Here is a 26,463-nt window from a genome sequence, read left to right as displayed (position 1 = left end):
ATATAGAATAGTTTTACCCTTCGCAGAAGATCACTGCATGATGTGGATAGCAATAACTAACATATTTCTCGTTAAGTATATATAATTGTGTTTTTCAGGCGTCGGCGTTCAGTCGGAACTACAGCATGGTACTTCCAGAGAGCGGCACGTCGCAGGACTTTGACTACGAGGATGATGACGATGAGGACGAAGATGACGTCACAGTCATCACGGACGGTACGGCTAGGTGCTTTATTTTTGGGTCTGCTACGGCTAGGCGTTTTGATTTTGGGTCTACTAGGTCCTATGCGCTTTTATTTTGGGTCTGCTCCGGCTATGCGCTTTAATTGTTGATCTACTACGGATAGGCTTTTCGATTGTGGGTCTGCTACGACTAGGCGCTTTGAATTTGGGTCTGCTATTGCTAGGCGCTTTGAATTAGGGTCTGCTACGGCTTGTCGCATTGATTTTGGGTTTGCTTCAAGCGGAATACTTCAAAGCAATTTGTATTATTTATTAAAGCGGTAACTTGATTTTACATAATTTGAGCATGGGCACAGTTAATGATTGCAAAAACAAATCTTGTGTCTGACTTAGCAGGAATATTTTAAAGCATATTTTCTGTTCCTATCTGCAATAAATCGGATTTTTTAATGAGAACAGAGAACATAGAATTACAATCAAAACTGTAATGAAAAAGCGTGTATGTGTTCTTTCAAGATGGCCATTCGTTTATGATACTCTCTATAGGTATAATGTTGCACGTGTATTTCCTTTGATTCAGCAACAGGCAAAGACTCCCGCCGGTCCGTCGACAGCCAGGAGAGTCGTGCGAGTCCCGACGCCGACGACAAGGAGACCAACATGACCGCCTCGGGCTCCTGTGGAGATCTCACTAGGTAAACACTGTTTTGTAAAGTGACTGGAGTAATATTATACATTGTTTGTAACATTATTTTACTAGCAAAATGTTTGAGAAATCATTTGCATGAACTAACTGATTGTGAATTGAATTTCATTTTTGCAGTCAGTTTGAGGTTCAACCTAAACTGCACGTGTAATTTCATATATATTCCAAAATATATTTCGTAAAATGGTATCATATCTTAATTTTCTCATATACCGAAAACCGTGTGTTCTTACTTCGGCCCCTCCCAAAAATAATACAAAAACAACTTTAAACAATTTATAAAAACAAAACAAAATATATCTTGGCGCACTGATACATTATTTAGATGTAATGGGTATTAACATATATACCTCTTCAATGTTTGCAGAGAACAACATTCATACTTTTACTCAGTTATATTGCCCCACGCCAGGAAATCGGGAATTTACATATTTACCGAGTTATCTGTTCCGTTTCTAGACGTATCAGATCGACGTTTAGCGGGACTTATTTTTATATTTCCCCATGTGGTCTGTACATGTATATATGAGACTCCTTCTGGAAAAAAAATGGGCTACGTGCATATGAGCAAGGTGTCGTCCCAGATTAGCCTGTGTAGTCTGCACAGGCTAATATGGGACGATATTGTACGCTCTCTGAAATTTTCCGTTTTTGAAAAAGTCCAGTTTAGGCGGAGAGTGTCGTCCCTGATTAGCCTGTGCGGACTTCACATGCTAAACTCGGGCGACACTTTACGCCAATTCTTTAGTCTAGTTATAACAGAACGCGACACACTTATTTCTAGGCGTACGTCTTCAACATTTGGCGACAAGTCCCGCCCACAAAGCCATCATGATCTAGACTGGGCGTTCGATGAGGACGTACAGGACGTAAAGAGCGCGCAGGTGAAGAAGACGAAGAAAACCAGTCAGATCGCCAAGGAGTTGTCGGACTTGGTCGTGTACTTACAGGCCGTAAAATTTAGAGGTTGGAAAATTCTTAAATTATATATAAATATATATATACATCGCGGTAACAAATTATTCGTCTTTGCAAAAAATTGATAATTAGCGGTTAATAATTCAGAGACAAATAATAGCTGCATAAGTCAGTCCATGTATGTATAATACTTGGTCAAAATACATTAGACAAATAAGCGGTGCTAACGGTGGTCTTACTATTGATCATTTAGATTGTACTCGAATGAATGTGATAAGTGTTGAGAATGACAAAAAGGGAACATAATGTATATCTAAAAAGCTTAGACTCTAATTGAACTGAGCTCCATGTTAATAACTTGGTATTCAATGTTTACACTTATAATAGTAATGGTATAGCAATAGTGTGATTGTATGTCTTAAAACTGCAAATAAGTTCACTCGAAAGAAATAACAAAATAATTTGATATTACAATTTATTAAAATTTACCATGAATTAAATTTATCAACAAGGCCAATCCCTACATTAAGTTCATTGTCCATATACATTTTCCACATTTTAAAATGAAATCATGCTACATTTGTTTTCCTAAGTAATACTGACTTGTTTTTCTACTACAGGCCTTAATGTGAGTCCGAATTCCTCGCTGAAGCAGCGGTACGGAAAGCCCGGTGGGGCCAAGAAAGCTCACGGGGTGACTTCCGGCACTCCACCGACATCGTTGGGTACGACATTTGATACTTTAGAATAGTGAAATAATTATAAATTTCACCGGACCGACCGGATCACAATATTAACTCGATTTTGTCCACGAATATTAAAAAGGATTCTTTAATGTACGATGTACAACTTATGTATCTTATGGACATGCTAAATTTGCAACAAGTATTTAACTTCCTTAATAAAGATCACAATATGAACAATATACAACATAATGTTGACAATTTATGCATTCGCTTTTAACAGAAAAAAAACTATACATGTTAATTAAATGCATTTATCGTGGACATATTAAATTTGCAACAATTAGTAAACTCTCTTGTTTAAGACCACATCATGAACATCAAACAGCATTATATTATTAATAATGATCCCTTAGATTTTAACAGAAAAACAACATGTTTACATGTACTTGATATTCATTTATCGTGAACATGTTAAATTTGCAACATATTTATTTTAACTTCAACACTGAAAATTTGAATGTCATTTTCCAGATCGTCCGGATCACAATATGAACACGAGCATATCGCTACGACAGAAGAGACCAGACAGCACGCCCTCCTGCTACCTCGTGTCCTCACTCAATGAGAGCAAGGCTAAACAGTTGTGCAGGCGCAACCCCAACCTCGTTATCAAATATCCTTTACTGTTGTTTTTTTTTATTTGAGCCTCGCTCTTGTAAAACGGGGCATAATTCATAAGCGTAAGTTGTCGTAAAATAGCATCTTCCGGGACGACACTTTCCGCCAAAACTGGATTTTCGCTACGATTGTTGTCACTATGAAATTCGAGATTGACTTCAATCTGAACGCACATTTTTGACCAAACAAAAACTACTCAAACTTTTGACCAACTTGAACAATTTACATTTACATTTTAGCCATGACTTTCATGTGAGCTAATATTCAACATTTATTCTAGAGTTCAATGGATACGCATGATTTATGTTCATTGACGCATGACCTTTGTGTTCTGATCAAGCGACTTAACGTTTTATAGAATTGTGAAATTGTCTAAAGTAACGACGAGGTTGAATATAGATTTATTGTTAACATTTATGTCCGTAAATGCACTTCGCCAGTTTTATTTAACAAGTCAAGTTGAAGGAAAGATTATACAGTAAGTTATATTTATAACACGTAGAGTAAAGTGAAATGTCTTCATTCTGTATGAAAGAATATTCGTAACACATGAATGACGCATAAACAATAACAATATATTGAATACCTAAAAAGGTACACCCGAAGAGGTAATGATAGTATTCAGGTTTGATTTCATGCAATTACTTATATATAAAACGATGGAAATCTAAAGTGTCCAATAGGCATTCCAAATGTTTCCTTGACCCCTTTGCACTCACACGGAGAAACAGTTGATGCGGACATACCCGGCCGGAACGAGAATAGACTCGTCCAACTTCAACCCGGTGCTGTTCTGGGCATTCGGGATACAGATGGTGGCATTAAACTATCAGACAGAAGGTAAACTGAAATTGCCTGTGTACTAAGAACACTTTATTACTTAACTCGCAGTCATTAATGTCACGCCTATCTATCAATCGTTTTTTAGCAATCACTGACCAATCGTTTTATCTAAATACACTAACGTACTTATTGACTAGCCCTATATCGATTCTCAATTATCTGATTTGTACTTATCAGTAAACCTCATATTGCCAATCTTTTCACCTACTGACCACTTTCTCACGCCGTCATCTTTTGTATTTAACACATCTTACGGGCAACCATTTATACACGCTTGTCGCATTCTTCTATTCGGTGTTTGCACGTACCATACACACTAATTATAGCCATCCACTGGCCCTTCTACTCCCTCATCCCTTGCCACTTTTAAGAATCTGTTCATCATCCTTACATCTACATCACATTTGACTTCCCCTTGCCAACTTACCGTCACATGTAACACCTTGCTATCGGCACTCCATCCATGATCAGCTGTTAAATCAGAACACGAAACCGCAAAACCAAATACTCCGATATGTTATATCCTTCTTCAATGTTCGCATACCTATTCCGTTGTGATTGTATTCCAGACACTGCGATTGCAATCAACACGGCCATGTTCGAGCAGAACGGACAGAGCGGCTACGTGCTCAAGCCTGCAGTCACGTGGGACAAGAGTCACGTGATGTACAATCACTTCAACCCCCTCGAGAAGGAGTTCGATGGACTGCATACTCTTGTCCTGATTCTTCATGTAAGAACACGCAAAAAGAGACAAAACTGTGTCGCGTCTGTAATTAAGGCGGTTTACAAATGTTGGTTATGATGATGATTTGAGATGGGTCTTCAACTTATTTCTGATAATAGGTTTCCATAGAAATCTGATGTCAATTTTCATGATAATTCCTAGATTTTCTGTGTGGAATTTGATTTTTTTCGCGGATATTGTTTAGCAAATCAATGGTGAATGTCCGTGGGGAAAAAACATTGATCACGCGATACAAATGTAAAATCAAAATCACACATCTGCCGATATTGAGTGCATAATACGACTTTTGCCGAATTCCACGCATCAGCGTTTTTTTTAACCTATCTATGTAGTAGTACGGTGTTTCCAAAGAACCGTGCGATCCGGCATAGGTTTATTTAATTACATTTGAATTTGATCTAAATGTTCAATTTGGAGCTAATTTAATTTAATGGGCTTCCTTTAACACATATCAATATTGTATAGTGTAATTCGAAAATGATTCATTATTTAAATATTTTAATTTTGGACTTGTTCAGATACCTTTTGTCAAATACCATGAAATATTTACTAATTGGTCCAATATTTTCAAATTTCATTTTTTTTTCATTCATTTTCCCGGTTGACCCGAGTCGATGGCAACCCTTAACGCTGTCCGGATCATTCACTTTTAACTACAATATGACGTACTATATACTACGCATTATATTTTAATTCATATGCGTACTATGCTGTAAAAGATTGACATAGTTTATCTTCATATGAGCAGGTGATATCCGGCCAGTACGTCTGTCCGAACTACACAGCCAGCACACAGGTCGAGGTCGAGGTGGTAGGAATTCCCGCGGACTGCGCCAAATACAAGACGAAGGTCGTACAAAGGAACTCGCTAAATCCAATTTGGAACGACGTCTTCACACTACAAGTACTTGTCTTTGCTATCGACGCCATCTTATTTTATTAGGCTCCCCCAAAATTTATTTTGGGGGGAGCATATAGTCGCCGCTTCGTCTGTCCGTGTGTGCGTCTGTCTGTCTGTCCGTCCGTACACAATTTTTGTCCGGGCTATTTCTCAGCAACTAATGACCGGAATTCAATTGAACTTTATGAGAAGCTTCACTACCAAGAGGAGTTGTGCATATTATCAGCGGGTTCTGGTCGGATGATTTTTCACAGAGTTATGGCCCTGTGAAATTTTCCATTAACTGTGCATATAGTGCAATTCTTGTGCAGGCTATTTCTCAGCAACTAATGACCGGAATTCAATGAAACTTTATGGGAAGCTTCACTACCAAGAGGAGGTGTGCATATTATTAGCGGGTTCTGGTCGGATGATTTTTTCACAGAGTTATGGCCCTTTGAAATTTTCTATAAAAAAAATCTTGTCCCCCAACTACTGTGCCCTCAAGACGTTTTCTTTTATTAACCAGGTTTTCCGAAGGAAAAAACTGGTTATTAGATTGGCGAATGCGGGCGGGCTGGCTGGCGGGCTGGCTGGCTGGCTGGCTGGCGGGCTGGCGGAATAAGCTTGTCCGGGCCATAACTATGTCGTTCATTGTCAGATTTTAAAATCATTTGGCACATTTGTTCACCATCATTGGACGGTGTGTCGCGCGAAATAATTACGTCGATATCTCCAAGGTCAAGGTCACACTTTGAGTTCAAAGGTCAAAAATGGCCATAAATGAGCTTGTCCGAGCCATAACTATGTCGTTCATCGTCAGATTTTAAAATCATTTGGCACATTTGTTCACCATCATTGGACGGTGTGTCGCGCGAAATAATTACGTCGATATCTCCAAGGTCAAGGTCACACTTTGAGTTCAAAGGTCAAAAATGGCCATAAATGAGCTTGTCCTGGCCATAACTATGTCATTCATTGTGAGATTTTAAAATCATTTGGCACATTTGTTCACCATCATGGGACGGTGTGTCCCACGAAAGAATCACGTCAATATCTCCAAGGTCAAGGTCGCCACGACTAAAAATAGATTTAAAAAAAAAAAATTACAAAGGGGGTTAATTTTTTTTGGTCATTTCAAAAGTTCAGTTTGAGTTTTCTCCCTTTATCAGATTTTTTTTTCACAATGAAAACCTGGTTTTGTGACAATCTTGTCCCTTGTCTGAATATATAGTGCAACATTGTGAAAAATAAACCTTTGGGGAGCAACACTCGTCTCCGACGGTTTCTTGTTTTTTAAAGACAAAGATCGCCCATAGGAATTTACAACATGTTTATTTTGGAAATACTTATTCATAGTCTGTGTTATGTAGACAAAATGCTGTAACGTGTTCCTATATATGTGTCTTGTTCTGTGAAAGCTGGTCATAATGCATGTGTGTAAAGTGTCGTCCCAGATTAGCCTGTGCAGTCCGCACATGCTAATCAGGGACGACACTTTCCGCCTAAACTTGATTTTCGGTAAGGAGGGACTTCCTTGAAACTAAAAATACCATTACAGCGGAAAGCGGACTGCACAGGCTAATCTGGGACGACACTTTACGCACATGAATTAAGCCCAGTTTTCTCAGAACAAGACACATATAATAGACATATTTACCGGTTTAAATACTTAGATTAAAGTTCTTAAGGATCAGGTTTCACCCCTTCGCAATTTTGAAGTAAATGTATGCAAATAAAATGTTAATTGGAGGATGACAATATGCATTTGCCGGATTGCAAAATACTTTTTGTATATTTTAAGTTTTTTGTTACGCTGTGTTTCCTATTTTGGATTAGCGAGAAAACGGTCATATACCGATCAATTTGTGATATAAATCATACTTTACAAGACAAGTACAGGTAATATTTGCGTTATATTTTGTTTCTTTAGGTTATGTACTCGGAGCTTGCCTTTATCCGGTTTGCTGTCATGGACACCGTAACAAACCATATCGTCTCGCAGAGGGTTGTTCCGCTGAAATGTCTGCGTCCAGGTGATGCATATTAGAATTCACAATTGAATTTATCCATTTTAATATGGCGATCGTCTCGATACACAAAATGCACTAAACAAGTCGCCCAAAGGAAATTATATTTTTCCATTACACATAGTTGCTATTACGTTTCTGTAAAATCATAAGAAATTGTTATACCCCTCAAAAACGAGGGTGAGATGGGCGCTATACAGGAATCACTGTCAGTCGGTTTGTAGATCGGTACGCACACAATATTAAACGTTTGCGGAGCGGGCTGCTTTTATATTACTCCAGCGATTAAATTGAATTTGATATGTCTCATCCCCATGAGAACGACACTTTTTAATCAACAGTATCTCATGCATTCTTCAGATATAATTGCCCTTAAAAATGGGACTGAAAGTGTTCTTGGCATATTTTTTGCAAAAACTGTAGTTTTCATAAACGTCTCGTTAACAAAACGAGAAATTATACAGAATTCACCATTTTGGTACTAACACTTTTACGTAACAAATAAATCGAAAAATTGACATTAGATAAGACATTTAGAAGTTGTTGTGGAATTGACCTTAATGCCCTTTATGACGCATGCGTTTTACTAGGGACCAATACAAACAAACGTCACAAATTTTTAACGTCACAAATTGACATCATCATTTTTACCGTAACTCAGGCTACCGTCACGTGCGGCTGAGGAGTCCCAATAACCAGCCAATGGAGCTCGGTACACTGTTTATCTTCTCGAAGGAGGAGGAGCCGAACATGGTGGAGACGTGCGGGCGCCTTGAGTACACGACGGACACCACATCCGCCAACCTAAAGTCTGTCTTCTCCCGCGTCAAGGACTCTGCGGATTCCGGCAAGGAGAACAAAGAAGTCCATGTAAGTATAGAGGATTAAGTTTACTCCCTTATCAACACACACTATTTGACCAGCGTCTCGCGAAAATGGGTCGTATGTCAAATGGTGCCAGCGAGGTTCCAGACAAGCCTGCGCAGTTGCGCAATCTTGTCAGGAGCTACAATGTCTCTAATGGCACTAGGAAATGATTGTGACTTTATTATGAACAACGTAACTCCTGACCAGATACGTCGATTAACCAGACTGGTCTGAAGCTACGCTGGCCGCATATATGGCATAAACTCATTTTTTGCATGATGAGGTTCACTTAAATAAAGATATGGAGATATTGGCCTGCCCAATGTCCGCATTTCACATGGTGCATATTCATGTTTTTTTTTCTTGTGAACAGTTTTGAATATTTGTATTTGTGTCGATCAGTGTTTGTAAACTGAGTTTTGACTGCGTTGATCCTTCTCCGGACATTAATGATGTATTGGCGTTTCAAAATACTAACCAAACGTTCATGTAGGCTTTTCTGTATAGCCTTTGCTTCTTAAGTCACCCATTAACACAATGGGTGGGATGAGAAGGACAATATGTTTTTCATATCAGAAAGCTATCAAATAGGCAATTTGATGATTTGAAGGAAATATTCTTAAACGCAAAGGTATTTTTTCCCGAAAAACTTTAATTATTGAACTGTTTATGTATTCGCATTACACTCTCAAGTTAATCAAAATGACGTACTAGCGCACATCAATTGTTCTAGACCAATTGTGATCTCTGATGAATTCTGAAAGTATCTATGCATTTTAAATGTCGACATAACATTTTGTTTCGAGTTCATCTGGGTGGTCACTGCCTTGAGCAGCAAGCCCGAAATTACACATTGAGGTTGTATACATAGACCTAAGTCGGAGAAAAGTAACATACAATAATATAATATGTATTCGGTTTGAAGCAGCATCAATTTCATCAACCTCTTTTTGGAGTAACGTCACAATTTATTGTTTATAGCATAAATGTTACTGTAATTGATATGAGCGCATCTCTTAAAAATCGGGGCTGAACTGTGCAAATTCCGCTTTTATGGTATTTTTCTTTAGAACATATCTCTTCGTAGGAAAAAAGCAAATTTAGGTGGAAAATTTCGTCCCTGATAAGCCTGTGCGGACCTGGGGTCCGTCTTATCAATGGTCGTACGAAAATGTTAACTTACGATTGAATTTTGTAATTTTAAAATATAAGTGATTATGATCTTTATGTTTCAAATATAAAGGATATTTAACAGCTACTTTGGAAATGAATAGAAATGTTCAACAAAAGTAATTATAAAAGTGACGGTTACATATTTATGGCGCTTCGAAAACTGCATCGTAAGGTGAAAATGTCGTAAGATGTTTGATAAGACGTGCCCCTGGGGCCTTTTTCCAAGAGCAAGGCTCATATAACTATTGTTTCACTCACAGCTCATTAACCCTGTGGGAACCAAGTTGAAGCGGCGCATGTTCTTCATCAGCGTGTTCGGAGTGACCGCCCCTGACGAGTACGTCATTCTCAAGGTCACACAGGACACCTCTGTGTACGACGCAATTGCGCAGGTACTTGCAGCCGTAGACGTGTCTATTCTAACAATTGTCTATAATTTTTTGGCATCGTGAAATTAATTTCTTATATCGATATTGATGAGTATATTAATGTGTCGACGGCATGAAAATATTAAAGCTTTAGACGATCACTTGTTCAGCTTCACACAAACACAAATGTTGTCTACTACTAGTATCGGAGAATATGTTTGGTGACGCAATTAATAATTAATGAATTACAATAAATTTATTTAATGTATACTGTGGAAATTTCCATTATAAACCATTCGACGAACTTGTCTTTGTATTCAAGTTGCGTTATTCAGATGTTTCAAAGATGGAGTCAAAACAGTATAAATAAATCGATTCGATAATAAAATCATATGCAATTATTTAACACGGAAAAAACTTAACCCACAGTTAGTGAAATCAGTCCTTTGATTTACTAAATTATCCACGTTGTCATTTTCAGGCGCTAGCCAAGGCGGGCCGGACAGACGAGAAGGTTGCGGACCACGTGCTCGTGGAGGACGTGCAGACGAGCTGGGAGCGGAAGGAGCAGGACCGCTCGAGCTGCCAGAGGATCCTGGGAATGTTCGAGAAGGTGCTGCAGGCACAGAACAAGTGGAAGGGCGCCGGCAAGCTCGTGCTGCGAAAGATCAGCACGGTATGGTCTGGGGATTGTCGGGGTTTATGTCCTTTTAATAGAAAAACACGAGATGCTTTTCGAACACAAAAGCAGTGTAGTTTTTTTGTAATGATTATGTTAAAAGATCAACACAGTATGGTCTGGGGAATGTCGTGGTTCATGTTCTTTTAATAGAAAGAAACATGACGCTTTTCGAACCAAATGTATAGTTTTTTTGTAATTATTATGTCGAAAGATTAGCACGGTATGGTCTGGGCATTGGCGTGGTCTTTGTCATCTGAATAGAGAAACACGTGAGGTGTTTCATACACAAATTTAGCTTAGTGCTTTGTAAAATTAAATTACATGTAAACTCATTACTAAAAAATATCAAAACAAAAACTGTGTGCACAGACAATATACTATGCACTTTTAAAGGTGTTTATTATTTTTTCCATTACTGTTATAATACATTATTTTGTGTTTCATTTCTAAGGTGTACCGGTGTGAAAACAATGTTTACAATACAAATTACTTATTTACATTTGAGTGTTAAAATGATCTAACAGATGATTTATAAAAGCTTGGAGCAATATATTCTACAATGCTACTAGAGACACGACATATTCCGCTATCATTGCATTACACATTTATGATAAAACTCTTAGTTACGTTTAAACAAACAACCGAAATGCATTTCAGGATCCAAGTAGCCGGGCATGGGTCACGTCTATGCTTGCTAAGGAGAACAGGGTATGTACCGGTATATTCGCAAAAAATAAAACAACGCGGAAGTACAAACCTTGTCTTTACACACATATAAAGTCGCTGTTCATTAAACAATTAAATCTGAACACAAAATATATTTAAAAGACACTGACGAAAATAATTAACCGTTCTTTTGTATACCCTTAATCACCTTGTGAATATACGCAAGGCGCGTGCTTTGATATTTACAAATGCATTGCATTTTGAAACCAGTATGGAGCCATATAAACATAGTGACTTAATCGTTGGTTCCATCCGGTTTTCAGCGGAAGTTCGAGGGCGGTAACAGCCCATCAGGGGACTGGGACAAGGACGAGCACATGTTCCTGGTGTGCGTGTATAACGTATCTCCCGACCAGCCGTACACCATCTTCAAGGCTCCCATCTCTAGCACCTCTCAAGATATCATCACGCAGGTATGGGGATATCATAAAACATACATTTAGATATGGCACGGGTGTATCATAATACACACATTGGACATATCATCACTCAGGTACGGAAATATCATGATATACACATGTGGATATCATCACCCAGGTATGGATATATCATAATACACATATTTGGATATGGTATGGGGTATATCATAAGACACAAATTTTGATATGGTGCTGGGTATATGATAATACACACGTTTGGATATCATCACTCAGATACGGGAATATCATAATAAACACATTTGGATATTATCAACTATGAAATGATATACATGTATCTTAAAACACAGGTTGGATATCATAGCGCAGGTACATGGATATCATAGTACACACATTTGTATATCATCACTCATGTACGAGTATATCTTAATACATACATTTGGAATGATAAATTATGTACGAAGTATATCGATATACACAAATTTGGATATCATCTCTCATGTACGGGTATATATCAATAAACATTTGGATATCATCACTCAGGTGCGGTGATATCGTTCTACATACATTTGGATACCATCACCCAGGCACGTTGATGTCATAAATGACAAACATATCTCACCCAGATACGGGTATTTGATAAAACACATATTTGGATATCATAACTCGGGCTCGTATATAGCGATATTCATTATTTCCTGCAGGCGATGCGGAAGGCTCATCGTTCGGGCGAGGAGGACCCCCGGAACTTCTTCCTGTTAGAGGAACTTGACGTCCAATCGGAGTCGCAGGCTTCCGGGAAGAAGAAGGACACAGAGAAGGTGCTCCGGAGGCTTTTGTCAGCGGACGAGAGCGTCTACCAGTCGCAGAACGAGTGGAAGACCACCGGGCGCTTTGTTCTAGTCGAGCGGGACATGGTGGAGTTCGAAAAAGACATTCCAGTTAGTAATTTTCTGGGACGAAATTTGAATATGATCACGTGTATAATGTTTGTAGGAAATATAATTCAATTTTACGTTGTTAACTGTCAATAAAAATAACTTCAGGTTCATCTGCGTAATTAATACGATGGTGTTTCCCGGGTGGTTTTGTAAACCTGCAGTGGAACGACAAGAGTTTTAATACTAGCATTTAATAGCAAAATGTGCATACTCTAGGATATATTCTATGGAGGAGTTATAACGGATTTTTCCTCTTATTTCTTATTAAACGTTTTTTGTATAATAAATTGTATTTTTGAATTATATTTATTGCCAACTTATGATGGCAAAAAAAGCTTCCAGGTGCATTGTCTTTCTTATTAAAAGCAGTTCTGTGCCATCATGCACAGCGCAGCGTCGCACCGGTTAGATAAGAATCGAACAATTTGGACACAATGCGTATTAGTTTAGATAAAATGACACGTCTACACAGTCTGACAGTCTGACATGAACGATATCATTTTGTAAATTTTCAGGTTGACAAGAAGAAAAAGGGCATCCGTGTAAAGGGGCCCACTCTTCAAGCGAGCTCGTCTTCTTTGGCGCGTAAATTCTGCTCAAAGCTCAGCAAATCCGACCAATCAGATTCGTCTTCCGTGCACGAGGACTCGCCACTGGTACCCCGCTCTCCAAACGGTAAACCGCTTGAATGTGTAAATTATTCAAAATGATGACAAAGGTAAAGTGTTTTTCTATCGAAATGATGATTGAACATATTAATAGGAACGATAAAATCAGGTTTGCATGAGTGACATCCTACTATTAGTCAGTTTCTAAAGGAATGTCTAGTTTGACATCGTGCGTTCATTTCGTTTAAAGACGTTACATTCAAAGTTTAATGTTTCATTTGTGATGACATCGTGTTCATTAAGGTTAGACAGCCACTGTATATGGCTAAAAGTGACTAAATTAAACCCATTTATGCCTAGCGTCTTGAAAAAGGCCAAGGGAAACATCGTAGACCAAGATGAGACGCCGCATGATGCGGCGTCTCACCAGGGTCTTCGCTGTTTGCTTTAAGGAATTTCTGTAAGAAATATTCTAAATATAGAAATAAATATACTAGTAACTCCTAATTTTGGAAATAAATTGATCCAATTTGGAAGGACGGAGAGTCCACTAGGCATAAATGGGTTAAAGGAAACGGGTCTAAATTTTTTTCAATCTCGAGTGTCTCTATTTCAGTCAACATTATGTCATCGGGCACGCCGATAAACCTGCCTCTGAAACCTAGCTACGACTACACGAGCAACCTTCCCCCGGCCAGCCCTGGTCCCAGCTCCGGTCCATCGTCTAACAAGTGGAAGAAACTGTTCAAACTGGGCAAGAGCTGATATTGGGACCCGTGCTGTGGGCGTGCATTGTATCCCGTGTCAAGTCGGGAAGAGTTTCTCTGAGGTAAATATCCGGTTGGTAGAAATTCGGGATGGTTGACAGACAAGTACAGAAAATGTGGAGTTCCGAGAATGGTTTTAAATTGCGAAATAGCTTATCTTTAGACGCTCTTCAAACTGTGCAAGATCTGATATTGGAACATGTGCTGTGGGCGTATTTTGTATCCCGCATCAAGGCGGGAAGAGTTTTTCTGAGGTGAAGAAAAAAAATTGGGATTGTTGACATACAAGTACAGAAGTTGTGGTGTTGCAAGAATGATTTTAAATTGAGAAATAGCTTATCTTGTGGCACTTTTTAAACTGTGAAAAACCGGATATTTGGACATGCGTTGTGGGCGTGCTTTGAATTCCGTTCCAAGGCGACAAACTTTTGTCTGAGATGAAAATCGTTTAGAAGAAATACGGGTCTGTTTACATACAAGTACATTGGGTGTGATGTTGAAAGAATGTCTTTCAATTGCGAAAGAGCTTATCTTTAGACATCTGTGGCGGTTGTATATGTCAATTATGGAAACTATGTTGGTCGATGGTCAGTTTTCAGAAGCCCCTTGGTAGGAGAGACTCCTAGTTGAGAACAAACTGATATTTGAAAAAAAAGTCATGTAGCGGTCGCGCAATTGAATCCCAGTACCATTCGGGAAATTTCGTTGACATCGGTTATGAGAGGATGCTTTGGGGAAAAGTTGGCATCAAGTTCAATTCTGAATTATCGGGTAGTGTATTTGTTGAATGCTATATCAGAGAAATGCCCAAACGATCATTCATCGTGGAAACGTTGCTGACCTTTAATATTCGCGGTTTCATGAGTTAGACTGGAAAATACGAATCTGATTTAAAAAAAATACGATTCTGATAAAAAACCAGATATGAAGATACTCACAGCGTAGTTTACTCCCTCCGAACACGTGGAAGTAAATCTGAAAATATAGGAAAAATCAGATTTTAAGCATCTTGTAACAGAAGCGTATGAACCGAATTCCCATCGCTACGGGAAAAAGAAAAGAATTTCTCGCATCCATGACTTGATAATCGGAACACTCTTTCACATGAGCATGTGTATTCTGAATATGAAAACAACGTATCACGTGTCAATCTATAATCAAAAGTGCTAGTGTGCTGGAACAAATCGGCTTGGGCATCATGTGCAATAACGATACAAGTAATTCTATCCCGCCCCATGCGGGTGTGTAGATGTCATGTGCAATAGTTTGATGGGACTTTCTAATCGTTGAAGGGACCTTTTCACAGATTTTGGCATGTATTGACGTTTGTCATTGAATGTTTTATATTGATAAATGTAAACATTGGATCTTAAAAGCTCCGGTAAAAATAAGAATTAAATTAAAGACCGAAAAAACACCTCAACTGGGCTCGAACCACTGACCCCTCAAGTAAAAGTCTAACGCTTAAACCACTCGGCCATCCGTACTCATACAATAAGGGATGTATTTTATACTTTATTTAAGCAAGCCTCGTAGTCTCACAAAATATAACGACAACAACAGAACTATCCAAATTATTCAATCGTTTTGCATTACAACGCTTTATAATTTTCAGGTTTTTAAATCGTCAAAAGATGCAGATAATGGGTATTTTAGAGCATGGTTTATGTTCAGTACTACTGTTCCCTCCCAAATACCATAACTAAAACGAAAATTCGCATGTCTGAAACATTTTTTTCTATTTTGTCAATTTACCAAAACGTGAAAAGGTCCCTTTAAACCGGCATCTTTTTGTCAAATGTCCAATCTTATATAGACCGCATATGTATAGTAGTCTTACACTGACACATTTTTAACTGCGCCCAAAATAGTATTGCCTGTAAGTTGATGTCATCTACATTGAAAACGTACTTACGCATTATAGTAAACATAATATTTAATTTAATGGCATTTTCGTTACAAGTTTACCCCCAATATGCGATTGAAGACATTACCAGACAAAGTAAAGAGTATATATATCTGCGCTGATTCGATGTGCGAAACGAGTCAACATTATCACTTGTGATATTTAGATTTGTATATATATTAAATATATTGCAATATTAGATAACTATCAAAAACAGAAGACTTTTGAAATGATCATTTCTTTGTAGTTATTTATTATACATGACAAACATGCTTTTATTTTGCAGGACAGTTGTGTATTGTTTCATAAACAATGCGTTAAATATAAAAAAAACGGCGATAATGTCATAAGAGACAAACGACAATATTACATCTCATGACAATTGTATTGTTATTGTTTATTTTATGAACGTGAAAGCACATTTTGTGCCAAATGTTGATAAATCCCTTTTTTATTTTGTTTACCTATGTATGTAAACAAACATGACATATTTGCATTGGAATACAGCAATTGCAAAGTCAAAAAGTGTTATCTTTCTTTACAATTTGTTCATGGTCCTTTTATAGAGACAGTTTTGCAAAATAGCAATTCAATAAAATATGAATATATTCAAAAATATATAAACGCGTTATTCAAAAATACAATATACGCCAGGAAAGGAATTATTTGTTCTTTGTATTTTTTTCGATAATTAGTATTTTGATCTATTCAAATAGTAATAATTGTTCCCTACCGGTTTCACCGGAGGGGACTTATGGTTTGCACTCCGTCTGTCAGTCTGTCTGTCCGTCAAACTTTTCTGGATCCTGCGATTATTTCATAAGTTCTTCATATTTTTTCATGAAACTTGAAACATGGATAGATGGCAATATAGACATTATGCACGTAATTTCATTTTGTTCCTACGTCAAAAATTCTGGTTGCTATGGCAACACATAGACTAAAAATACTGCTGAAAATGGTGTTTTTCTGGATCCTGCGATAACTTTAAAAGTTCTTCATATTTTTTCATGAAACTTGCAACATGGATAGATGGCAATATGGACAGTATGCACGTCATTTCATTTTGTTCCGACGTCAAAAATTGTGGTTGCTATGGCAAGAAAAAAATCTGAAAATGGTGGAATTTCTGACAATGGTGGAGCCGGTAGGGGACCATATTGCTTGACAATAGCCTTGTTTATTATCAAATTCGTTTAATGAAATGTTTAAAAAAAAACACAGAAAATATGCGAACAAGTTTCTTTTTAAAGAGATACTAGTACATAAGTGTTGCACACCTAGCTTTTCATATGCTGCCAGCAATGGGCATATGGAATATGTATAATTTGACGATGAAAATAATTAATACTCAATTTTAGGGATATTTACAGATGTGGCCAACTTGTAACAACCTTGAAATATGGGGCTGTCAGTATAATTTTTGCCATGGTATCCAGTTACAAAACGCTTGAAGTGTTTCTACTGCGTAACAATTGGAATTATATTACACATTATATTACGAATAAATAAGTGCACATGCAAATTAAACAGCACGTGATTGTATTTTGCGGGTTCTAACTAGATGGTTTACAGACACGGATGCAGCCACGGCGCATGTATGAACACAGACAAAGGGGAGATCATAACTAATAAATGTCACAAATTATTATATGGTTGGTTTTATATTATATAATTTTTATTATACTAAAGGTAATTATAGCAAACCGCATGATTTTCATTCATTGACCAGTAATGTAAACATGCAACTTTAACGTGTTTCGCGCTACACGTACGCCGACTCCATGTGACGATGTATTTGCTGTTGAAGGTTAAGTTAATTTAGGCAAAATGTGAACTCCTAAATCGAGTGTTAGTAGGGCCTTTGCGATAGAGACACATTCGATGATCGCTATGCAATGATCATGTGCGATTATCGATATGCAATCGTCAATATGCTATCATCACTTAGCAATCATACAATCATCATGTGCAATAAAAGTGAGCAGCTAAGCGCAGTATTAAGAATTAGAATCTGAGTAACCCAGCGTGGATGGTAAGTCGAACGGACAAGACATGTTATATGTGCCTTTTGCATCCTTAGATGTCGGGGTCATGAAAAGTACATGGAAACATTCGCTGACGGATGGCATGTTTGTTGTATGATAACTCAAGAGCTGTTAACTTATCTGCATAAAAGCTATGTGCATGCATGTGTTGTGCTTTTCCTGATAAGTTTATCATTCAGAAATAAACAAACAAACGTTTGAACGTTGCTCCGTTTTTTAACGAAATTGTTAATTCCAAGTTGTAAGTGAATAGATAATTAAGTTTTGAAAATTTCGAACAGAAGTACCTTCATTGAATATGAATATTATTTGAAAAATCCTGGCAGGCGGTAACTTTTCATAATTACAAACATAGTTATCGCAATTGATAAAGCAGATTCCGGCGTAGACGAAACATACTATATAAAGGTTGAGTAAACTCGGCAAAGAAGTAAAAGAAGAGTTGAAAAAGAAATTAAGATACATTTTTTTAAATCAGGGAAACTATGTTCTATAGTGGAACCATGACAAATTGACATCATTCTTAAAAAGCAGCCATTCCTATAGGACAATTAACTCTAAAAGCATGGCGCGTCTTTTTAATATAAAATGCTTGTATGACAACGGCATGGGCGTCCGCATATAAGGCTAACCGGGTCAGCTGCCCCCCCCCCCAAAAAAAAAAATAAATAAATAAATAAAATAATAATAATAGAATGTTGATTCTTGTATTCAACAATTTCAATCAGAACGACACCTAGTGAGTTTCACACGAACACAACTCCCATTTACATGTAAACAAATCATGGATTCGGTTATATAACGATTCATTTACTCTTAAAACATTGTTTTAAACTTGATTTATTCGTGCACAATCGATGGAAGAATTCAATCAATTTACATTTATTCAGTCCCAAAATAGAAAGTGACGGCTACATGAGCCTAACAACTTTCTCGATGTTTTTTGTATGAACATATTCTTGTCGGTGTTGGTAAGATCCTGTGAACAATAGTCATGCATAATCTTGAAAGCATGTCGTCGGACATGGTAGATGTAAGCCATGTCTTGACTAGTCTCAGACTGCTAAATGATTGTTCCATCGTACAAGTGGTGGCGGACAGGGTTAGTTATATGACCATCGCCTCAAGCACGGCTGGAAACAAATCCGTATTTATTACCAAATCAACAAAATCTGACTCGAAATCTGTTCAATGGATTCCTTCTTGCTCATTTCGTACCATGGCATTGCGTCTTGTTCAAAATTATTTATTCGATAAAATTGTTTGATGGTTCGTATTCCTGGTCGCGTTTCTTGTTCAATTGCAGACTCATCCGCTTAGATTTATAATCCGATTGATTGTTTGCTGAAGTAGATTAACAATATCAGTTCTCACAATCTCTTCAATAGACTTACCAATTCATTTTGGATTCAAACAGAGGTATATTTGGCACCAGATTCGATTCGGAACAGTAACAAATCATTCAAATTACCGGATTTAGAATCTTAACCTCTTAGTGCAATTCGATTGGTACCTCAGAAGATAGTTCTCGACAAAATTGGACTTAATTTTGCACGGTTCCTTGAAACATTTACATTGAAGGCACTGTCCAATAAACTGTGGGCACGACGTTCTGGACTGTTCGTGTTGGCAAGAAACTTGTTAGCATCCTCGTGAGATCGATGATGCCAAACACTACTCATGTGGATTCTCGCAGTGTCATGGAAGTCGATATACTTTAGACAAGGGATACTGACTCGTAAACTCCCCAAGATACACTTCATGATGCACTATTATCTGGTCTTTTCCAAAGTTTCTACCCACCACTCCTTCCCCCCCCCCCCCCCCCCTATTATTATTCCTACGGACGCCCATGGACAACGGTATACTAGTGTGAATAGTCTAACAGTAGTTCCGTTGCTGTAGTCATGACAAGGCTAAATTTTGCCAATTTGATTAACCCATTTATGCCTAGTGGACTCTCCCATCCTTCTGAATTGGATCAATTTATTTCCAAAATTAGGGATGTCTAGTATATTTATTTCTATATTTAGAATATTTATTACAGAAATTACTTTAAGCAAACAGCGCAGACCCTGATGAGACGCCGCATCATGCGGCGTCTAATCTGGGTCTACGCTGTTTGCCAAGGCTTTTTTCTAGACGCTAGGCATAAATGAGTTAAATAGGTTATTTAGTATTGGAGTATACACGTGATTCGACGTTTGAGTAAAAAGCTTAACCATGGAAATCTGTGTGAAACGGGTGCTGTAATTTATAAAAAATGCATATGACATGTTTCAAGAATAAACATGCTATAGATTTGAAGTCATAGGACGCAGAGGTTGTGAAGCTTACATTCAAAGTTTCACACGAATGATTTCTTTAAGGACTGAAATTACAAATCGCATTACTAATCAAATTAAGACCCTGACGCAAAAGCCGGAGCAAAGAATAAAGAATGTATCAGTATTTTTATGTGAAATTCGAAACGTGAATGTTATTTTTTAACAAAGGGCAATAAATCTTTAAAAACAAGACACTGTTCTGTGCAGCCCAAAATGTCATTAGAACAAAATGTTCTAACCAACTTTCATGAATAGTGAACACCCTGGCCACCACATTTTTCAACAGACCGGAACCATTTTCGTACACATCCAAGAAGGTATCATTGAAACAAATATTCTGACCAAGTTTCATGAAGATTGGACAATAAATGTGACTTTTAAGAGACTTAAACAGAATTTTACAATATCCATATAAGGAAAAATGCACCGCTCCCTGGTGACCATGTTTTTCAACCAACTTTTGCAATTTTTGAACTCGTCCAAGATATCATTGGGATAAATCTTCTGACCAAGTTTCATGACGATTAGACAATAAATGTGGATCTAAAGTGTTAAACAAGGTTTTACAATAGCCATATAAGGAAAAATGCCCCGCCCCCTGGTGGCCTTGTTTTTCAACCATTCCGAACCATTTTTGAACTCGTCCAAGATATGGTTGGGACAAATATTCTGACCAAGTTTCATGAAGATCGGACAATAAGTGTGGCCTCTAGAGTGTTAACGAGGTTTTACTAAAGACATATATTGCCATATAAGGAAAAATGCCCCCCCCCCCCCTGGTGGCCATGTTGTTAAAGCAACCGGCATCATTTTCGAACTCGTCCAAGATATTATTGGGATGAATCTTCTGAAAAAGTTTCATGAAGATCGTACAATAAATGTGGCCTCTAGAGCGCTAACAAGGTTTTACTATAGCCATATATAGCCATATAAGGGAAAATGACCCGCCCCTTGGCAGCCATGTTTTTCAAGCAAACGTAACCATTTTCAAAAAAATCCAAGATATCATTGAGACCAATTTTCTGACCAAATTTCATGAAGATTGGACAATAAATGTGTTATATCCTTGAGATCTATTAAAAGAACATGACTTATTGTTCAATGACGTCGGTGACGTTCATGACGTTGTCGTCACGGTGATTGTTTTTATATACAGAGTCCAAGAGAGTGAGCATTAAAGTATTGAAATAGCGAGCAGTCTTAGTGAGTGAGTCTTTTACATTGGTGGCGAGAGAAAAAATTGGAGGCCTATAAATTCAGCTGTCATTTTGGGCATAATACACGAGCTAATTTATGGCAGAAGGGAATAGGAGACTTGATTTACAACCGTTTCGGGTGGACTGCAATGACCACAAAGCAACGGACGAGGCTTGGAATAATTGGTTAGATGACTTTGAGAGGCCACTTCGATACTTTAGAATTACAGAAGATGATGACAAAACGGACGCTTTACTTATCTACGGCGGGCCAGAGGTAAAAAGGCAAAGTAGAAGTTTAGAGGATTCGAAGAAAAGTACAAAATATGAGAAACTGACAAGTAAGTTGTCTGATTACTTTTCACCTAAAAAGAACACACACTATTGCAGATATTTATTCTTCAAGATGCGTCCCAATAGCAGTGAAAATACTGTTGAATACGCTGCAAGGCTACGAGATAAAGCGCTGCAATGTGACTTTGTAGATACAGATAATCGCATTCTTTAGCATTTGATGCAAACAACAAGCAATGCAGAATTCATACGGAAAGTTATTCACATGAAATGGACTCTCCAAGAAGCACTTAGTAATGCGCAAATCAGTAAAAGCACGAGTATCCAGTTACAGGCGATGAATCCTCAAGCACTGGGCATAGATAGAATTAGCAGAAAGAATAGCAGTTCAGGCGACACATCTAGAAAGGGAAATATGAAATATACTAAGCGTCGGATATATCAAGACAGAGATACAAATAACAGAAGTGAGAGGTCCGACAGACGACTGAGCGATTATACAGACAGTGAAACGTCAAGCGGTTCGGAAGAATTCATTCATGCAGTAAAGAAACGGGTCAAACCGGATATGCACAGGCAGAAAATATTTAAGAAAAATGTAACACCGTGTAGATATTGTGGACGATTTCAAGTTCATGCAAGGAAGGAACATTGCAAGGCGTATGGGAAAAGGTGTTATTCTTGTAACAAATGGCATCATATTGCCAAAGTATGTAAATCTGCAGAAAGCCATTATAATGAGCATTTCATGTCACGCAAGAACAAAATACACAGACGAGAAACAAGACAAAAAAGCATTGATGACTTTTCATCTTCTGACGAATCAGATCACAGTTTATCTAGAACTAGTTTAGCACCAAGCGTTCAACATGTCAGCAAATGTTATGACTTGATAGAAAACGGCTTTACAGTTTATGCAAGTGAAGCTGTGTGTTTGTGTCTTTACAGTTGATGCAAGTGAAGCTGTGTGTGTGTGCCTTTACAGTTGATGCAAGTGAAGCTGTGTGTGTGTGCCTTTACAGTTGATGCAAGTGAAGCTGTGTGTGGGTGCCTTTCAAGGAGTCTCTTCATGTCCATCAATTGTTCATTTGATAATGTATTTGTATTGTTTAATTTGCAAAATTTCATTCTTTTTCAAATGTTGGGAGAAATGTTATATCCTTGAGATCTGTTGTGTTTTTAATCCGGTTAGCTTTCGGTTCGGGGACAGTATTGGTAGTAAATTTGTCCCCCGTTGGGCGCCATTGTAATGTTTTCACGGTTAGCTGTTTGTGGGGTTCGTCAACAACTACAGCAATTAATTGTAAGGACACTAAATATAATACCCACGTTGGCATCGACTGGAATGCTCGTGAGGATGGCACCAATCGTCCTCGTCGTCTTCGAGGGAACTCGTCGGTTGCACGTCACAGAATGGAACTTATACCTTCTGGGAATGGCTTTTCAGAGAAATACGTGTTCTTGACACGGTCACAGAATGGCACTTATACCTTCTGGAAATTGCCCTCCAGAGAAAAATGTGTTCACACACAGCCACAGGCTAACATAAGCAATCACAGGCTCACAATTACTCCTAGCAATACCCAGCTAGGGAAAATACGTTCACTCGCATCAATCACCCGTGCACAAGAGACCGTATTATCTCCTGCTACCCAGCATGCACTATACCGATTTGTCGCTGGTTCCCAATCACGAGGTATGTGCGCATTTTGTAGAGCGGGCACCGGCACAACAGATCTATTCATAGAACATTACTTATTGTTTAATGATGTCGGTGACGTTCATGACGTTGTCGTCACGTTGATTGTTTATATATACAGAGTCCAAGAGAGTGAGCATTAAAGTATTGAAATAGCGAGCAGTTTTAGTGAGTGAGTCTTTTACAAAATGTGGCCTCTAGAGTGTTAACAAGGCAATTGTTGACGCCGCACGACGGACAAAAGGCGATCACAAAAGCTCACCATGAGCATATTGTGCTCAGGTGAGCTTATAATGGGATCGCGGAACATTGCCAGTATGCTCTGTAGCTCTTGGTTAAAATAACTCGGTAAAAGATTGATGAATCTTGCACGACATGTGTTGAGAGTAGACACTGATTAGGCAAGTTTAAATTAAATGGCGACAACTGCCTTAAGATAATGAAAACGTAAAACCATGATAATATAAGCAGTAGTGCAGACAATTATTTTGTAAACGTTTGACGAAAGTCGCTCGCACATGTGGAATGAGTTGAACACAGAAGCTTTGATATGTTTTAAACAAAGAACAATCACTCCTAAAAAATACGCAAACGTGAAACCTTGACAATTTTCGCTGGAGCAACAGAAGAAAATTACTACATAAAAATTTGTTGAGAATTGTGACCAACATGTACTGTTTATATGTCATTTAAAAAGAGCAATTAATCCATACAAATAGCACACACTATACAATATGCGCTCTAGCACATTGAGTTTTTCGGGTTAATTAAAAAATCGCACGCAAGATGTAGGAAGAGTTGACTCCAGCAGAGTTTGACAAACGAACTCTAGAAAGCTTTGACGGAATGACCCTTACATTTCTCTATCCAATAATGAAGTATTCAGCAAGAACGGATCGAGGACATCGCGCTAGAAATTACGTGATCTTGTCAGAATTTCTGTGTGTATAGTTTGAGCAAAGGTAAATAAAGTATGCTTTAACTCAGTGTGCGGCATAGGCGAAAGAACGTAAGCTATGGTTGCTATCAAGTATTAGTATTTTAAAATTCTGAAAAAAAATCTCTCGAGCCTCCTCAGCCGCTTCCCCCACCTTCTCTTCAAACAATCTCGACCCCAACTACCGATTTGACAATCGCAATAGAGATCTTGATAAGGTATCTATGTATGAAGTTCAACAACAGTAGGTGATTTTTTATATTGAATTTATGAGCGGGCAAAAGTCTTCTCTATTTAGAAATGGTGACCTTGACTGTTGACATCGATCGTTCATTATTTTGAGAGGCAGCAAAGGTTTGTTTTCAAAATTGTGTTGTTTTTTTGCAGTTTCAGCGTATACTATCAATACGTACCTTCCCGAAATATCCGAAAGAACGTACAAATATGTTTTCTATATAATGCAACAGTGACCTAGACCTTGGTCTCAACTTTCCCTAGCCCAGAATATAAAGTATATATGTAGGATGTAGCAGTGTAATGTTAATTACTTAATTTTAATTCAAGTTATTAAGCAGAAACAATTCCTCTATTGGTCATAATCGGGACATTGTCCTCATGGTAGGTATGTATATAAAGTATTTATGTATGATGTTTCAATTCAATAGCTCCATTCGTTATTGATTTGTTTTGCAATTCTTAGTTAATGTGGCATTGGGAAAATTCGCGATCTCAAATGAAGTTCTGATTCAACATAACTATGTTTGCCATTTCTTGATAAAATCTTAATTCGGTCTCCATTAATAATTCCGAAACAATGTGTCTATGTTACAGTTATCTTGACCTATTCATTATGCAAGCATTTGGTGTCACTACAGTAGCTCTATTTATTATCGAGCTATTCATATAAAGGCATTTTCATAATATGATTAATAAACGTGAACTTTTACTATGACCCCATCCACCATATGGGTAACCCAAAGCTAGCTTGTTTGTATATTCGGAATGCCTGCATGAATGAGTATTATGTTAACTCAAATACCCGCTCCTTATAAAATCTATAGAGAATCATTTCACCTGTCGATAATACCCGAAAGGAGAGTTAGACAGTATATATAGATAGATAGAATCCATTCAATTTCCGCCTAAATACGCAATGAAATATATCTAAGCAAACGTATAAATAATTAGAATAATTAATCTGAAATACCTAAATGTATGCCAGACAACATATGCAGTACAGGTCCGTTAACGAGACACGAGTTCCTACAAGTGGCGAATAAGCACACGATATCGTGGTGATGGGTGATGGGTGGCTATTGTCGGTAAATTGTAATGGCAAATTTGATATTATTATTATTAAATTAGAATCCTTAATTGTATATGACGTTGTTACTTGGCGATTTCGACGACGTTATTATTATGTATAATTCTGGTGGCTGATTAAAGCTTATAATTACAATGCTCGTTATTAATTAATCAACAAGAGACATAAGAGCAAACAGGTCACATTTATTATGAAAAAAATTATTGTGGACATACAAAGTATGATGGTCTCTTTTATAAATTGAGGACACGGATTTTATAATTTAAAGCTCACGAATAGATTATGAAGTTACACAACATTTAGGGTAAATCTACGATGTCTACATTATCCAGGTGGTGTGTAACCTATCGAAACGTTTTAAGGTCGAAAAACATTTCTCGAAACTGAACTAAATCTTTGTCTTCGTATAAAAGGTCAGGCCGTGAAAAACAAAACTATAATATCTGCAAGGGTTAAAAGCCACAAACCGATTTCTGGGAAAATAACACAAACCGGAAATCAGCTAAGTAACGCGAGGTTAAGTTGTATAACGACCGTGCGTGACAGTTGGC

At 37.7% G+C, this 26,463-nt stretch overlaps 1 protein-coding gene across 1 annotated transcript in view; it reads left to right on the top strand.

Moving 5' to 3' along the window:
- LOC127841745 (1-phosphatidylinositol 4,5-bisphosphate phosphodiesterase epsilon-1-like) overlaps positions 1-16,672 on the top strand; it is a 95,839-nt gene extending 79,167 nt beyond the window's left edge. Inside the window, exons 26-42 of the mRNA XM_052370800.1 lie at positions 99-216; positions 764-878; positions 1,674-1,855; positions 2,428-2,532; positions 3,025-3,166; positions 3,887-4,011; positions 4,584-4,747; positions 5,511-5,666; positions 7,576-7,678; positions 8,334-8,542; positions 9,973-10,104; positions 10,562-10,756; positions 11,420-11,470; positions 11,752-11,901; positions 12,570-12,806; positions 13,322-13,481; positions 14,031-16,672. Coding sequence (XP_052226760.1) covers positions 99-216; positions 764-878; positions 1,674-1,855; positions 2,428-2,532; positions 3,025-3,166; positions 3,887-4,011; positions 4,584-4,747; positions 5,511-5,666; positions 7,576-7,678; positions 8,334-8,542; positions 9,973-10,104; positions 10,562-10,756; positions 11,420-11,470; positions 11,752-11,901; positions 12,570-12,806; positions 13,322-13,481; positions 14,031-14,179 — 2,493 coding nt within the window. The 3' untranslated portion in view covers positions 14,180-16,672. The remainder of the gene's footprint in view (positions 1-98; positions 217-763; positions 879-1,673; positions 1,856-2,427; positions 2,533-3,024; positions 3,167-3,886; positions 4,012-4,583; positions 4,748-5,510; positions 5,667-7,575; positions 7,679-8,333; positions 8,543-9,972; positions 10,105-10,561; positions 10,757-11,419; positions 11,471-11,751; positions 11,902-12,569; positions 12,807-13,321; positions 13,482-14,030) is intronic.
- Positions 16,673-26,463: the final 9,791 nt, after the last annotated feature.

Source organism: Dreissena polymorpha, chromosome 8, assembly GCF_020536995.1.
Source record: "Dreissena polymorpha isolate Duluth1 chromosome 8, UMN_Dpol_1.0, whole genome shotgun sequence".
In the NCBI taxonomy this organism is placed as follows: domain Eukaryota; kingdom Metazoa; phylum Mollusca; class Bivalvia; order Myida; family Dreissenidae; genus Dreissena; species Dreissena polymorpha.
The sequence above is the reverse complement of the archived record's forward strand: the minus strand, read 5'-3'. Positions and strand labels throughout refer to the sequence as shown.